Source organism: Panthera leo, chromosome E1, assembly GCF_018350215.1.
Source record: "Panthera leo isolate Ple1 chromosome E1, P.leo_Ple1_pat1.1, whole genome shotgun sequence".
Classification (NCBI taxonomy): domain Eukaryota; kingdom Metazoa; phylum Chordata; class Mammalia; order Carnivora; family Felidae; genus Panthera; species Panthera leo.
The window spans coordinates 47299260-47316952 of record NC_056692.1 but is presented as its reverse complement, the minus strand read 5'-3'; the positions used below and the strand labels follow the sequence as shown (position 1 = coordinate 47316952).

At 47.6% G+C, this 17693-nt stretch overlaps 1 protein-coding gene across 11 annotated transcripts in view; it reads left to right on the top strand.

The window, feature by feature from the left end:
• The window catches only part of PITPNC1 (phosphatidylinositol transfer protein cytoplasmic 1), a 268172-nt gene that overhangs the window by 205848 nt on the left and 44631 nt on the right, over positions 1–17693 (top strand). For all 11 annotated transcript variants that reach the window (XM_042917205.1, XM_042917203.1, XM_042917209.1 and 8 more), the window contains one exon: positions 12555–12650. In XM_042917205.1, the coding sequence (XP_042773139.1) occupies positions 12555–12650 (96 nt within the window). The remainder of the gene's footprint in view (positions 1–12554; positions 12651–17693) is intronic.

Below are 17693 nucleotides of genomic sequence, written 5' to 3'. Positions count from 1 at the left end.
GAGGCACGCCAGGAATGAGCTGCAAGGAGACACAAGGCCCTGAAGTACCTCAGGACGCTTGTTTGGCGAACAAGAGGCGGAAACTCTCTGGCCTCTAGAGCTGAGCTGCTGGCAGCCGTCTCCCAGCTCTCCCCATTGTGTCTTGACTTCCCAGTGTGGCCACCCCACCACGCGGGCTTCAGCAAGCCATCTGTCTCTGCTGCTTTTATTCTCTTCCCTCAAGGCCGAGCTGGTAGCTTCTGAGGGCAAAGGCAGGTCCTAGTCATTTTTCTCTGTCAGGAACTCTGCCACTTTGTGCAGAGGATTCATTGTTGAGGCTCAAAAAAAGGTTTAGGGAAGGACAGGGGATCAGAGCCACCTTGATGGGGCGAACCCCCAAACACTGGGGCTCCTGAAGGCTGGCCCAAAGCGAGCCCGTGGCGGCCTCCAGGCGAAATACCAATTTGTCAACTTCAGAGAAAACCATCAGCTCTAGTTCCCAGAGACCACCCTGTGAATTGAAATAAGAAGGAACTGGGAGAAATTGAAACTATTTTAAGCTCAGCCTCTGAGACTTATTTTAGGAAGCATTATTGATCATGCTGCGGGGAAACCATCCACCGACCCAGGTGCCCGTGTGCGGTGTTGGCCTGATCGCGTGGCACCGTCTGTGTGTCCAAAGGAGGCTGTGGCCCAGAGGAGGAATTCGGATTGAGGCTGCTCTGTGCCGAAATTAGCCCAAGTTTATGAAAAGAGCCTTGTTGCAGCTGCCCCGGGAACCATAGCTTAGAAGCGTTTTTGTGCTACTAAAGCCTTTTTAGTAAATGAATTGTGTCCGAGCATTTGCGAACGGCCTTCTGCATCGCTTGAATGTCTTTTTCTGCCCTTTTCTTAATTAGTTGCTGTGGCCCGGAGCACATGATTAGAACGGCGTTTTTCCAATCAGAATCTTTTTCTCATCGGTCACTATGTCACTTTGATTACTGTCTGTTGAACCTTCTTCCTCACATTTTCATCTCGCCCAAATGAGCCGGGGTTCACCGTTGCTCCTTGCGTGGGACTTCAGGTCACGGCACAGAGTGGTTCTCAGCCCTCCACCGGTTTGCCAGAGCTGTTTCTAGACCTACCCTGGAATAGAAAGAAGTGTCCTTTCTCTCAGAGGGATCACACTATGAATTCATTTCTGCTTCGTTAGGTTCTTTTACCCTTAGATCTCCACCCTGCCACGTTCCCAGGCATCCTTCCCGGTTTCTTCTCTCTGATGCCCTCATTCCCCAGGTGCGTTTACCAACAGCTTTTTATTTTGAACTTCACCGATGAGCAGTGCCCTTGTCTCTTCCGTACTGCTGTCGTCAGGTTACTGTCCCTGTTGAATTTTCTGCAACCTTCGAGGTGGGTGGAGAAAGGAAAAGGAAAATCTCCTCCGCTGGCCAATGCTGAAGAAAAAATTACTCCTGACCCTTGTTAAAGGTGGTAAGGCAGCCTCATTCAGGGGGACCTCCGAATGGGTGTTTGTCGTAGGGGAGAGAGATGGGCTCCACCGTGAGCACAAGAAGGACTAGTGGGGATCGACAGCCAAGGAGCAGGATGGGGGTCAGTGAACGGAAGGGGGATTCTCGCTGAAGGCAAGCCAGGGTGATAGCAAGAGTAGGAGATTTCTCCCTAAACGTACCCAACAGGCTTCTTGCTAAACAAAAAGACTAAACCCTCCAAGAACGGAGACCGAGGTGAGGCCTAGTCAAAAAGAGGACCCAAGGGTGAAAGTTGGGTGAAAGGGGGTGAGTCTTTGTCACTAGTCTGAAGTCCACACTTCCTGTGCTGAGATTTGCTTTTCATTTTCAAACCTTTTTCTAGTGACCGCACACATTTAATAACAGAACAAAGAAGGCCTGATTGCCTTCAGTCATGGAAGTTCAGAACAGTGAGGCCTCTTGGAAAGCCAGCTTTTTCAACTCCAGGGAGTTTCATCTTGAACTTGAGAAAGGAAAGAGATCTACCCCTTCCCCCCATTCCCCCTCAAAGAGCAGACAGTTGTATTCGTGTCCTAGGGCAGCCATAACCAATGACCACAGACTGGGTGGCTTAAGATTACAGCAGAAATGTATTCCCTCACAGTTATGGAGTCCAGAAGTCTGAGATCAAAGCGTGGGCCAAGGCCTTGCTCCCTTATGAAGGTTCTGGGGAAGAATCTTTCCTTGCTTCTTTTTCTTTTCTTTTTTCTTTTTGTTACTTTTATTTGCATTTATTTTACGCAGAATTTACTCCCGGGTCATAAGTTTGTTTCTTCAGTTTCTTCTGGGATATCTTTTTCTTCTGTGCAACTTCCTCTTCTGGTTTAGGAACAATCTGCTCTTTTTCGGTAAGGATCATCTCAGTATGGCAGGAAGAGCTCATATATGGATTAATCCGACCATGAGCCCTATAAATTCTATGCCACATCTTGGGGGCTTTGTTCACCAGGATGTGCTCAATGACCAGAGACTCTACATCTAAACCCTTAAGTTCAGCATTACTCTCTGCATTTTTAAGCAGGTGCACTAAAAATTCAGCCCTCCTTTTAGGCCACCGACCCTGTGTCCAAGCCCCACTCTTTGGTCTGGGCACACCTACCGGCTCTACCAGTTGTAGTGACAAAGTGCCACACGCTGCTTCTGTGAAGCGACATCTTTCAGATATTGGTGGCTTTTCGGAGATGCATACTCCGTGAGGGCCTGCGCAGTTTCACGTGTGTTCTTAAAGCGAACACGAAGATTTGAACTTCTTGACTTGCGTGATTTTTGTCTGGTCTTCAGGGTCAAGTGAAGAGTGAACCATTGTCCGAGATCACCACAGGCCACTTTTTCCTTGCTTCTTCCAGGTTCTGGTGGCTCCAGGCATTCCCTGGTTTGCAACAGCATTTCTCTGATAGAACCTTAGCTTCTATCTCTGCCTGGCTTTATATGATCTCCTCTTGTGTTTCTCTGTCTCACTAGTCAACGGGATTTAGGGGCCATCCTAAATCCAGGATCGTTTTCGGTCCACGGACTAGGAACTTGATAAACAACAGAAATTCATTTCACGGTCTGGAGGCAGGAGATCCAGGATAAGAGTGGGTTCAGAACCCAACCATTAGGTTGAGTTCTGAGTTGCAGGCTGCAGCTTCTTCCTGTAAGCTCACGTGGTAGAAGAGTCTAGGGAGCGTTGTGGGGTCTTTTTTGCAGAGCACTAGTCCGTTTATGAGGGCCCCACCCTCATGACCGAATCACTTCCCCAAAGCCCACCTCCTAACACCATCCCATGGGGCATTAGGTTTCACCAGAGGGGTTTTGGGCCAGGAACGGTGGAATCACAAATATCAGTCCGTAGCAATCCTTAACTAATTATATTTGCATAGTCTCCATTTCCAAATAAGGTCACATTCAGAGGTTTCTGGGCATGCTGTGAATCTGAATCCACTACGGGGGTGTTGATACATCTGCTTCTACAGAAACCTTACCACCCTGCCATCCCACTTCTGGGTATGTACCCTAGAGAAATGAAAATATGCATTCACACAAAAGCCTGTCCACAAATGCTTTCAGCAGCTCCGTTCATAATTGCCCCAGTCTAGAAACAGGAGGATTGATCAACAAATTGTTGTGCGTCCACACGATGGAATACTGCTTAGCAATAAAAAGGAATGATTTGCGCCACAACTGGATGAATCTCAAAGGCATTATACTGAGTGAAAGGAGCCAGTTTCGAAGGGTTAAAATCTATAGGATTCCGTTTGTATAACATTCTTAAAAAGAAAAAAAAAAAAAAAACTGAAGGGATGGAGAACACATCAGTGGTTGCCAGGGGTTGAGGCCTGGGGAGGGTGTGACTATAAATTAGTTTTTTGGGCTGCTCAGACTGTTCTGTATCTTAATTGTAGTGGTGGTTCCAGGAACACATCCATGTGTTAAAATTGACAGAACTGTACGGCCCCCAAAAAAACATTTTTAAAAGGTTGCTTCAGGGGCAGGGAGTCTAACATGAAAAAACAAGGATCAACATATCTTGCTGAGATATTGAGTTGTCATTTATTTTTTGTGAATGATGAAATGGCACTGGATTTTGTATAAAGTTAGTTTTTCAAAATTGTGTCTGTCCCGTACTAGAAAGACTAAGGGATTAAGATATGGATAACATTTTATGGGTGGTTGCTGATTTCTTCTTTGTACTTGATTCTTCTTCTAACTAAAAACATCTACTTCCTGAGACACTTTTTTTTTTTAAGAAAAAAAAAAAAAAAAACAACTCTGGAGGGGTGTGGTGTGCCTTCTGTGCTAGTTCAACCATGAAGGGGCCAGACTGAGCGATCTGGGAGTCGTACCCATTGTTTCTGTGTGCTCAAACTGGGAATAACCATTGCATTGAGCTTTCTCCAGGCACCTGTCTTGGAAGCCTTTTTGGCAGAGAGATCTGTTTAGGAGTTTAATTAATTTGAACTAATATAGAGAAACATATTCAGTAACTCATGTAGGAAACAGGCAAGCCCCTGTTGCCGACATCATGAATGCCCCACTTTTTTGAATCGGCTCCCTCAAGATGGCTGACCATGTGGCGTTCTTTTCTACTCCTGCTTCCTGGCCTCCCAAGGACCCCCACTCGCATCCTTATTCCTCTCCAAGGTGGGAGTGGTCCTCCCTCTGTTAGAAACTCTACAGCCCTCTTGGGAGCCCTGGCCTTACCCAAGTGTTTGCCAGCTTCCCTTGGTTACTGTCCAGGGACCTGTAGATTACATGCAGAATACCCACAGATGATGCTGAGGGAAGCCACTTGTCCACCACCCATCTTCGTCTCTGATCTAAGCTGTCTCCCACCACCCAGAGCTTTATTTGTCCCTGCCCCATCCTCCCCTAACTCAGTGGCCCCTCCCCAATTCTAAGACACCATAGGGTTGCTGGGTCATGACAATATTTTCCCCAGTTTACCAGCAAAGAGAAGAGTCCCTCTGAGAGACCCTTCGTCCGATTGTCTACATAAAGCCCCTTAAAACTCAAACCCAATACACTTGAAGGTAAGTGAGCTGGCAATTAAAGGAGAGAGGGCAGTGTAAAGAAAATGGCGCAACTAGAAAGGTCTGCTGAGATTCACAGAGGCGTTCTTTGGAGATCCCCTGCCCCATCCCTCACCCCTCTCCACCCCTCCTGCAGCTCTGCACACATCATTACCACCTCATTGAAGACAGAATTTTCTCAGACACTTGTGGGTGGAAACCTTTGCCTTCAGTTTGCTTTGCTACTCCCGCTGGCTTTGGGAAAACAGTTTTCCATTCTGTGCTGAAAAGCCTAATGATATTGTCCACCAGGGAACATTCTCTGGGGAAGCACTGAAGTTTATCCAGTAGCTAAGACAAACTGGCCTAACCCTGATAGATGAGTTTCCTTTACTCAGCCTTAATACCCCCTAAATCCAATGGCCAGTGGAGCATTTGATGAGAATTAAGTCAATGCAATTCACTTCCCATGCTATTACCATATGGGGCTCCAGTTTGGCTCCAAAACCAGGGTCAGTTCAGAAGTGAGTCTGGGGTGATCACTTACCCCAACACCCCCAGCACTGGTAGACAGTTCTCTGAGGCCCCCTAGACAGAAACTCCAGCAGCCATAAGTTATATCCCAGCTTCAGGTGTCTCTGGACCACACTGTGCAGGCACATGGAGGGGCTCCTTTCCATGCCACACCAAAATGGCCAATCTTTTGAATCATCCTTGCTGGTTAAATAATGATCCTGAGCCCAGACTACTATGGGCCATTGCTGAGTTTCCTCCTTGCTGAATTTGGACTGGAATACTCTTGTCTGAAGCATACCTTTTAGTACTCAGTACTTTAGTAACATATAGATTATATTTTATATGGTGGTGTTGGTTCAGTCATGCATTCAATCTAGTCTTCTCTCCAAAATCACAAGCCCCCTTGAGAGTGGACACATTCTAAAAGTCATAGTGTTGAACACATAGTAGGTGCTTCATAAATATTTGCTAATTGGGGCACCTGGATGGCTCAGTTGGTTAAGTGTCCGACTCTTGATTTTGGCTCAGGTCATGAACTCATGGTTTGTGAGATGGAGACCCACATCAGGCTCTGTGCTGACAGCATGGAGCCTGCTTGGGATTCTCTGTCTGCTTCTCTTTCTGCCCCTGCCCAATTGTGGTTGGTCTCTCTCTCTCGCTCTCTCGCAGAACTAACTAACTAACTAAATAAATAAATAAGTAAATAAGTAAATAAAGTAAAATAAAATACTGATTTTTTAATTGCTGTGCATCTAGTTTTTTCTTTTCAGAGCACCATTTTTAAGTAATTGCACCGTTAGAACAAATAACAGTTACCCAACTCTGTATTCTAGGTGGGAGAGTGGAAGGGGACGCAGTGCTTTTAAAAGACCAAAGAAGACCAAGCTTTTTTATCTCTATCTGAATGGCAGTTGGAAAATAAGTTGGGTTGGATCACAGAGTATACATATTAATGAAACAGTCACCATTGAATTGTGTAGGTGTGAAAATGTTCTTGGTGAGAATACCAGTAAAGATGGGGTAACGAAATGACGGTTTGCCTTGTCAATAACTTGGACTATGTTTTATCCCAGCCATAATTGCATTTTAGGCTCTGTCCACTGGGTGTACTGATGACAGATAACAACCAGTAAACCATGAATCAGACTCTAGCCCCATATGCCTAATGTGTTAACCCAGGGACCATCATTGCCTGCCCTCCACCAAACCAATGGCCATCTTGCAAATCGAGAGCATTAAAATGAAAGGATTGTTAAAACAGTAATTTTGCCTCCAAGGCTCCTTCTTGTTGAACCTGTTCTTTGTTGGTATGTCTTCCGTCAGTTGCTTCCCCAGAGACCTCCCAAGTGCAGCAAAATGACGTTAGAGAACAGTGGCTCAGCTGGGATTCTTTTCCCTTTAATCATATGTGAAGCATAAAGCAAGATGACTGGTGAATTTTTCTCAAAATCCCTACCAATCACCCACCTCTACCTTGGACTGATAGCTTCAGCTGATGGCAGGAAGATAAAATACACACAGCTACTAAGCTTGGATCTTTTTTTTCCTCTTCAATTAAAAAAAAAATCATAGACTATTTTTTAGAGCAGTTTTCGGTTTACAGAAAAATTGTGCGGAAAGTACAGGTAGTTCCAATCTAAACTTGGATCTTAGGGGCACCTGGCTGGTTCAATCAGTAGAGCATGCAACTCTTGATCTCGTGATTGTGAGTTTAAGCCCCAAGTTGGGCAGAGAGCCTACTTTATAAATAAGTAAATAAACAAACAAACAAACTTGGATCTTAAACCACAAAAGTTACCATTCTAGAGAAAAAGGATGCAGAATCTGTGACTCCCAGGTTTGTGGATTTCTGAAAAGCCACTGTACCCAGTGCTGTCCCTCACTGGACTGTAACAAGAGAGATTCCAAATCTAGAAAGACACCCCTCCCTGTTCGAGGAAGAAATCTAGTGCATTGTTAAAACGCATTTCATATTTGTCAATGTACCTTTCCCTTCTGAGTTAGGACCACATGACTCCTATTAAATAGGGGGTATTTCAGGGCACCTGGCTGGCTCAGTCAGAGCATGCAACGCTTGATCTCAGGTTTGTGAGTTCGAGCCCCATGTTGAGTGTAGAGATTACTTAAAAATAAAATCTTTAAAAAAAAAACAAAACAGGGTGTCTGCCCTTCTCCATCCCACCCACCTCCATGTATCTATACTCTCCTGGGGAAATGACTTTTAAGAATGGAGTTTTCATGGGTATTCTCCCATACTGGGATATTTAAGCTGTTTGCTTCCTGTCTCTGTTTTTTCTTGCCATTACAATAATGTCAGGATGAAAATCTTTGCGCATGAAGCTTTTCCTTCATTTAAGATTCTTAAGATAAATTCTCAAAGCTTAAGCTTACTAGGTCAAAGTATATTAAGATTTTAAAGATGCTTGTTCCTAATACTTTACAACAAAGGGGAAATTACTCCCTTTTTGTTTGGAATCTGTAAGATAATGTTTACTCAGGAGATCTGCCTTCTCATTGTCGTAGTGCTCAGTCCAAATCAAAAAGAGTTTGTTTATTGAGCGCTCATTGCCTGGTGGGTGGGTGGGAGAAGGTCGGGAGAGTCAACCAGATTGGCACTGATATCCACTGCAGATGATCTGTGGGCGGGCATGTCTCTGGTAATTAACCAAAGATGGGAACATTATTCTTGGGGATGTAGGGAAAGTACCACAATTAACTCCCTAACCCAGCTCCCATCTCAGAAGGGAACAGCTTCTCCCCAAGAAGTTCCCAAGACCGTCAAGGTGCACGGCACCTGTGTTAGGTGCGGGCCTGACGGAGCCGGGACTTGATGTATCAACGAGATGCATCTCATCATAAAGCTATCTCAGCAGATCTCGTGTTCCAGCTGAGAGAGCCAATGGTTTGACCAGCATTTTGGCAGCTACTTCTGCTGCTGGGGAAACCCAAATGAATAGCAGTTACTCATGGTGTTTTCCTCTGGGGCCTGACTAAGCCTCTGTAACAGTGGTGGCTTAGTTCCGGATTGTGCCCTTAAACTGAGCACGAAGATCCGACCGTTTCACACCCCCCCACCCCATGTGGCCTATGATTCCACTCCGTCGTCGTGATCCCCGGCTCTGTTCCATTTCTCCGCCTCAGCGCCTCTGTGGACGACCCAAGGCAGCTGGCTGTGAAGGGTCAGAGAAGGAACGCTTGCTCCAGAAAAACGCACCTCGCCAAATTTGGGGTGCGATTCCAGGATGTTTCACAGCTTCCTGGTACCCATCCGTTTGACGAAGGCTTTTATTTTCAGGTGAGGCTACAGGGACCCCAAGGAGGTACAAGGTCTCGCCCAAGGTTACACAGAGGAGATCACTGAAGTCCAGCTCAGCTCACCTGGTGCCCAATCTAAGACCTGTCGGCGAATACTGTGAAGTTCCCGCTGGACATTGAGCCCTCTGTTGAGAATTACGGAAAGTTAGGGTGCTTCCGACCAAGGCAGTAGAACTCCTGCTCATGAAAGGCAACTAAGATCGATTAGTGAGCGATACTCCTGCCGTGGATTCCTCTTTGGGAAGTAAAAGCTAATGCCATCCATTAAGTCGGCGGGCACTGATTGAGCGCCTAAGAGCATCTCCCCAAATCTCTAATCATTGGGAGGTTAATTATTTATTGAAAATTAGAACTCTTTGGAACCTCAGGCCTGAAGAGAGTTTTCAGTCTCGAGCCTCAAGTGGTTTCTGTGGCTGTGTTCAAGCGGTGGGAACCCCACCCTGGAACAATTACTGTGATGGTGCTCCGTATTTCCAGCGTAAATTCAGTGTCAAGGTAGGGAAGGCCGAGTAGATTCTGCGACGATCTCTGCTGTTCAACAAAGCAGAAAAGTTCCCAGTCTGAGAGGAGTTCCCAAACTCAGTTGCTCACGACATACGTTTTGTAAGTAGTGAGAGGAGAAGCAGATTCCAGTTTCATCTTTCTGGGAAGAAGCAGGAAGCATTTATCTTCCCGCTTGGGTGCCAAAAGGCAGCTTTTTATCCCTGGAGGGGTCTGGTTGTGAAGGCTGGAGACTCGCCCTGAATCTGAGGTTCTCTGCCAGCTCTTGTGTGACCTCAGGCAAAGCTCTTCGCTTCCTTGAGCCTTGGTTTTCTCATCTGAAAAATGAGAATTTTCTCATCTCAGTTCTCTCTCTCAGTGTCCTGATAATGTAGTTTTTTGTTGTTTGGTTGGTTGGTTTTTAATGTTTATTTATTTTTGAGAGAGAGAGAAGGAGACACGGAATCCGAAGCAGGCGCCAGGCTCCAACGGGTCAGCCCAGAGCCCTACGCCGGGATCGAACTCACAAGCCGTGAGATCATGACCTGAGCCAAAGTCGGACGCTTAACCGACTGAGCCACCCAGGAGTCCCTGATAATGTAATTGCTAACATAAATGGCTCCTCCCCCTGGCTTTATAGTCTATTCTTTCATTGTACCAAATACTTTATTCTGCCTTGCATCTTACGAAATAGCTTCCTAATCGGTCTTAGTAAATGGTAACTCTGTAAGGGCAGGAACTCAGCCCTCCTTGTCTTTGTAGCCTGCAGAGCTGAGGGCAGCAATTTATATACACAGTGGGTCAGTCGGGGCTCGATAAGGAGGCACACGATAATTTGAATAGAGGGAGTGTAATTGTTAAACTTTGATAGGTGTAACTATAAAGATGTAAAGGGAACCCCAAAGGGTACCCAAGGCTGAGGGAGAATACAGAACGAGGAACAGACTCGGAAGAGGTTCCTCTCCGTGGCTGTGGGGCTCAGCCTTTACTGGAGAGGCTGTGGTCATAACCCACTGAAAGGTGGAGTTTGCAGGTTTTCCTGGACCAGGGCTGGTCCACGGTCGCTAGGCACTGGGAAACAGCCCGCTGGGCACTGGTCAGAGGACACTGTTGGGCAGGTGTGTAGAGGCGAGTGCCACAGCCAATGCAAACCCTGGAACGCACGGTCCTACATGCAGAGGGCCAAGGTGAAGGCCAGGGCCGCAAGGTCACCAGGCAACTATGCGCTCCCGGCGTGCAGCTGAGACAGAACGCCACTGAATGTCCCCACTGACGGACTCTGCACCAGGAGAAGATCCAACCAGGAAGAGAAGCCCCCTTCCTCCTGCCGCGTCCCTCCAGTAAATGACGTAATGTCATAACTGCTGTAAAGAAGACGTGCTTCTAGGGTCCAGTGCGTTATCTCAGAGCAGAAACTAATGGGTTAATTCGCAGCTGAGGGGCAATAATGTGATAACTGGTATAATAGGTGATCCAAAATGTTTGGATTAAATTAGGAAAAACCACACAATCTGTCAGTGCCTCCCTTAACCCCTGTTTATTTCCCCTTCCTTCAGTCCCATAAATTTTACCACCAATAAATGTCAAACCTCTCTAACTTCTTTTGTAATTTACTCTCTAGAAGCTCATTTCCCTCTGGGGTATTCCATTTTGTTTTGTTTTCTTAATGAGGCACATGTCTTTCTTCTCTTGGCACACACTTAAAAGAGACTCCGGTAAAGAGAAGGGGTGGGGGAGGAGAGAGAGGAAGAGAGGGGGACGGAAGGAGACTCATGAGAACAACCTGACACCCAGTATTTCATTTATTTATTTCTCCACTCAAACTTGAACTTGTTTCCATACAATCTCTTTCATTTCAAAGCCATCCACCTGTCCTTCCTGAACACTCTTGAGTGTCCCCAGGCACTTGACCTCAAGTGGCAGTGGAAGGAGCCAGAGCTGATCCGAGAACCGGTCCTTCTCTCCCTTTAAGGAAGAGGCGGTGGCCACCTCAGGTCGGACTGGACAGTCAGTCTCCTTGGACAAATCCGAAACGTCCAGTCCCCGACCATTTTAGAAGAAAATAGACGACAGAGCAAACATCAGACTTGGAGGATAAATACCAGCACAGATATTATTGGAAAGCATTTGGAAAAGGCTAATAGTTTCAAGTCACGAATCAACCAAGGAGAGTGTAGCATGGAAAGAAAGGGTCCTGCAGAGGCTGTCCTGTGGGAGATCATGTTATTAATAGGCACCAATTTGTGTCACATGTCAAGTCAGTGTTCTTAGGCACACTGTTCTGCCAAGATATTTCATTGTCTTCTGAAGAATCAGATTTAATCAGCGGCCACAGTTGATTTCCCTGGCAGCAATTAGCCAAACAGTGAGGTGGGGATACAGCTAAAGCTAAGATGTCTTCCAAGGATGAAGTGGTTTTGCAAACGTAGTCTGTCTACCAGCCTTCAGCAGGGCTGGGAAGAGCATCCCTTTAGGCTAGAAAAAATGAGAAGGGAGAAAAGTAGAGCTTCATCGTTCCACCAGAATTTATATCCAGATATGTAGCTGTCTTACGTATTTCATTGACATTCTGGGCCATTGGAACCTAAAGCAGACGATCAGGGAACCCTCGCCGTTTCTCCGCAAGCTCTCCCTTCTTACTCCTACGTGTCCCAAAGAAATCGTGTTCTTAAATAAACAAAAGTAATACATGGGTTTATTCCTGGGTGATGAGATTGTGGACAATCTCTATTTTCTTCTTTTGGTTTATCTGTTTGTTTGTTTTTTTTTCTGCCACGGGCATGTGTTGTTTGTGAAGGTAAACATATATAACATTTTTTGTGAAAATGAAACAAAACAAAACACATTTGTCTTCCCTAAATCTTGGGCTCTGTTGCCATTTGTGGTCTTCTATCTAGCCAGACCCTTTGTAGCCTCTTCACGCCCCCTGTTCAGATTCACTGCCAAAAAAAACTCAGCAGTCTTCATTTTTGGAAGAGATTTATTTCTTCACTCTTGGACTTCTAAAAACAGACCACTTTTTCTTCTACTCCTCGCCAGGCGGTGATTGATGCTACACCTGCCTCTGATGTGACAAAATGTAAGCGATGAATAAAAAGCCTTTCATGAGTCTTGCACATGCCAAGGCCGGCAGAAAGCCCCAGCCAGGAGCACTGAGCCATGTGAAGATACTCCGTGGGGTGTTATTCTGCCTCGGGCACAGTCACGCCAACCATAGGCGCCTGGAGATACTAACTTTTGATATGTTGCTCTGCCCTTTCAGATTTTTGACAATGAGGCCAAAGACCTAGAGAGAGAAGTTTGCTTTATTGATATTGCCTGCGATGAAATTCCAGAACGTTACTACAAAGAATCTGAGGTAAGCAGTAAATGTGGGATGATATATAGAAGAGATTCATTCATTCGTTCATTCGTTCATTCATTCATTCATTCAACAGATAGTTATTAAGTAAGTCCTAAACCGGGAGACTTTCATCCATCTCTGTGTTGATTCAATTTGGCCTCACATCTTGCTGGATTATTTGATACGAGTCTCAAAATTAAGTTCCTACTCCTCAGGGCCCTGGCCGCCACCCCATTTCAGTTTAGTTTTCCTGTCTCCCCAGCTCTGCCATCATTCCAGGTAGCAAAATATCCCTTAGGCCAAACCATCCAACATACCGGCCTCCAAAAAAACAGCAGTCACCTGTGACTTCCTGTTTTGCCAGGCCCTGCACAACCCGTCTCCCCATCTGCATGCTCTGTGACGGCAGGGGCTGGGTTTTATTTGTATCTTTGGGGTGTAACACAAAGAAAATGCTCTCTCCATCCTCTGAGCGAATACTGAAACTGGAAACAGCTCATCTTGACACAGAACTTTTCTCTCAAAACAGGAAGTGCCTTCGTGAGGGCTTCTCTTTTTTTCCATTCTTGATGGAGAGTAAATCTAAGAGCATGTCTTTTTCTACAGCTTCCACCCTACTAGAATCCGTCGTGTGCCTCAGTCCATCCAACCTTGTGATTTTACTGTTGGTGCGAGTTGCCATTTATATCCCGTTCGTATTTTATTAATGGCTGCTGGCGGAACTTGGGTGACCCCCCCTTGTAAATAACATCCCAGCCCTGCGCTGACAGCAGATGCAGGGCTATTTCTGTTGTTTAGCAACAGGCAGCCAATCACAATATGTTTGGACTCAGGGCCCCAGGCTCGTCCTTGAGCCGTAACACATGGACCTTGAGACTCTTTCCTCAGATTCATTAAGGCTGATTTAAGACATAATAAATAAACCTGTTAAAAATGAATTCCACTGTTCTACCGACTGGGCTCCCAGTATGGTTTTGGATTTTTTTTTTTTTTTTTTTTTTGCCTCCACATTTTGGGATCTTAACCTGCCCTTAGCAAATGCTTAGCTGTTTGATTGTGGGCGTGAGAGCTCTAGGGCTGATGTCCCTTCTTCAAACGATGGGGAGAGGCTGATGTGAATTACTCTCGGTTGGCCTCCAAGGCTGAGCTTTGTAGCGTCATCCACTGACACCAACACTGTGCAGCCAACCACCCTCATGAATTTTCAGAAAAACAGAGTGAAATGCGCTCTGCGTCACTGGGCCCGCGGAGGAGGAGGAGAAACATGGCCTCTCCTTGTCTCATCGTACAGAGGATGTTCTACGGTTTCATATCAAGTCCCCCAGTACGTACGGGGCTTCGGGGACGCATTAGAGCACCACGCAGCACAACGGGGGAAGCTGTGTCCCGTCACTTCCGTGGCTCCTTCGGCCTGGGTGGGGGGGCTCCCGTCTCCCTCTTCGCGAGCTCAGGCCTTCCAGGAAGGCAGAAGACTGAATTAATTTCAGCTCTGCCTCTTAGATTGCTTTGATGTGATCCTGCCTGGGACTCACGGGGATCCCTCTTGATTTGGTGGGAAGTCTTAGGATAAATATGGAAAATGCTAATGACGAAATCAACAAGTCTCATTGCCAGTCAGCGGGTACCCGATTCATCTCCTTGTGCTTTGTGCTCTCAAGAACCGTCCCTGGAAAGCTTCTTTTCATTTACACAGACATTCAAGGAGCTTTTTTCTTCATTCTCCACTGTCATTCATTTCTCTTGGTCACAAAGTATTCTTTTCTGGATGCGGTTGGCCAGGGAAGCGACACTTAGATTTTCTTCAAGTGCAACGGAACGCCTTTGCAGAAATTAAAGCCGTGCATCATGTGATCTGATCTGTGCTTTTAAAAGATTGCTCTGGGGGCCCCTGGGCGGCTCAGTCAGTCAAGCATCAGACTCTTAATTTCAGTTTAGGTCATGATCTCGTGGTTCATGAGATTGAGCCCTGTGTTGGGCTGGGCGCTGACAGCATGGAGACTCCTTGGGATTTTCTCCCTCCCTCTCTCTCTCTGCCCCTCCCCTGCTCGTGTGTGCTGTCTCAAAAATAAAGAAAGAAACATTGTAAAAAATTATGAAAGATTTCTCGGGATGGAAAATGGACTGGAGAGAAGCACAGCAGAAGTCAGGAAACCACTGAGGCCATTGGAGTTATCTGCATTATTGGTTTTTCACCTTATGGGGTGGTTTGAACTAGTGTGGTTGGAAACAGATGGTTTTGGGGGCGATTTTGAAGGTAGAATTGACCGGGATCGGTCATGCACTGGATGTGAAGATGAGAGAAAAGCAGGTGTCAGGATGACCTTAAGGTTTAATGGATCGGACAACAAGTTGACAGGGTTGAAGAGTGGATTTCTGAGAAAGATAGATGGATTTTGCGATGCCAGCGAGACATCCAAAGCACAGAGAAATGAGTCTAGAGCGTAGACTAGAGAAATCTGGGCTGGTGGCAGATGCGGGAATATTTGGAAAATCCTGGGGATGAATGAGAGGGAAAAAGCATAAAGTATAAGCAGGAAATGAGTTTGAGTACCAGCATTGAGGGAGGGGGCTGCATTTGGAGATCAGGAAGAAGATGGCGAGGCCCCAGGAATCTAAAGAACCGGGCAGAAAGTTGGAAGGAAGACACGGAGAGTGCACGAAGGAATAGAAGTTTCAGGAGGAAGCGAGTGACCCGTTGCCCCGAGCGCTGCCGGGAGGTCCGATAAGATAAGAATGGAATACTGTCCCATAGAGCGGTGGCTGTCAGCTGGGGGAGTTCACCCCACAAGGATGCTTCCAGTATCTGGAGACATTTTTGATTGTCCCGACTTGGGGACGCTACCAGCAGCTGATGGGTGGAGGACAAAGATGCTGCTAAAGATACCATAATGGACAGGACAGTGCCCCCTGCCCCCAACAGGGAATTACCTGGCCCCAAATGTCGCTCGTGCCGAGGCTAGTGACACCCTAGGGAAACCCTGCCCTAGATAGGGAAATGGTCACTGGAGATGAACGGAACTTGGGATCCAGCTCTCCCAGCCTGCCACTCTGGCTCCCACGCAGAGCCAGCCCTGCCTGTCCCGGAGTCTCAGGATTTCTTAGCGGCTGTGGAAGAAAGGGGCTCCGGAGCGCTCAGCCCTGCACGCTTTCCATCAGGTACCCCTTCCCGGAGGATCCCTGGCCCACACTGCAGGTGGAATTCTTCCTCACTTGCCCTAGCAGTTAGACCACAAAGGAAGAGGCGTAATCGGGAGCCCCCGACAAAATCTTAGGGAAAGTATGCTCCGTGGGACTCCCTCGTGACCCCAACCCCACATCATTCCGCTTCCAGGCTCCGGACTGCATAGGAACCCACCTGAAGGGACAGAAGGGAGTGTCCTAGGCTCATTTGGTTGTGTGTCATCAGCCAGGGGCTGGGAACAAGGGAAGGGGCCGATTCGGAAGGCAAACCACTTCCAAATAAGTTTCCCCTGGGCACCCTAAATAATTCACATCCTCCTCCCCACCGCAAGAGCTTTCTTCTAAAATGACTGACCTTGTCATGCTCTGCTTCAGACCCCCTCACTGGCTGGGAGGAAGCCCCGTGCCTTAGCAGGGCCCTCCGCCCTCTCCACTCCCCGGTGCTCCCCACCTCTGCGCCACTCAGCTGGCGAACTTCTCCACTGGGGCCTTTCCTGGGCACCCCACCCCACCCGCGAAAGCAAGAGCCGTCTTCTCCCATCACCGTACCTGCCCAGCTAGTCCACGGCCAGCACGTGGCAGACGGTTGTTGAATGAATAAGTGAAAGCCGGGGCAGCCGAGTTGGCTGTGTCAGCATCATAAATAAGAGCACGTTTTCCACGGAGAAAGCTCAGGCGCTCGTGGGCCGACTGCGTTCTGCGATTTTTGATGCTTATGCATTCAGACCAGGGCTATGTGGGTCACCCGTCTCCTCCCAGCTCCGGTCACACGCACCACTGTCCAGGCCGAGGCAGCGGCCTGAAGCGTTTGCTTTCCTCCTCCCGTTTCTCCCTGGAAACCTCCGAGCCACACGAGAGGCGAGAGTGCCTCCCTTCGTTAAGGTGACTGGAGCTGGGAATTTTCCACTGGGTGCCCTCCGCCTGGCGGAGCCTTGTGCCACCACTCACCAGAGATTGAGAAGGACGCTCTGGAGACTCGGATCAGGTGACAACACGGTGCTCTCCTCATTCTCGTTTTGCAGTGCTGCTGTCTCCTCGCCACACCAAGGGCCTGAGCTTCAACCCCCAAGAGCCTCTTAGCCTCAGGTTTTGTTCTCATGACCATTGCAAGACTCTGCAAACAAAACAAAACAAAACAAAACAGCGCGATTTCCCAGAAATGGGGAGCACCTCCATTCACCTCAGCACAGCCCCACCAAGGGCCCGCCCCCATCAGTCATAAAGCTCTTTGCATCAAGTCACATTATCACCCCCCAAAGCAGGAGAGGGGAAGTGAAACCAAAATCCGAACAGGTTGTGCTTGTCAGGCACTTGATATGTGGGTTCTTTCCCCTGCCAAGATTTCCATCCCAACCCTCTCATGCTCTGCCAAGGCTTCAAGGTGAAGATCCCAGCCCAGGAATGAGGAACTCCGTACAATATGTCAAAAGCGTGCCTGCAGAGGACACAGGCCGGGAGCCCGGGCCTGCAAAGCTGAGTTGGCAGTTTGGGGGGCGCAGGAACACATCTCAACACCCAGCCTACGGGACTGGTCCGGCCCGGCCAATTCCCAGAGTCGAGCTTAGAGAGCTCTAGCTCGGAGGCCGTTGGTGTTGGCTTAAGGTAGAGTCCGCGCTCTGTGTCCTTGATTGACCAGAGACGGTGATGTCTGTGTTGGCCTCCAGGGTGCTGCCCCCCCACAGCTCTCCACCAGGGACACAAATGTTGGGGGGGGGGGGTGGCATATGGGCATATGCTTCTAATTAATTTTTTTTTCAACGTTTTTAATTTATTTTTGGGACAGAGAGAGACAGAGCATGAATGGGGGAGGGGCAGAGAGAGAGGGAGACACAGAATCGGAAACAGGCTCCAGGCTCCGAGCCATCAGCCCAGAGCCTG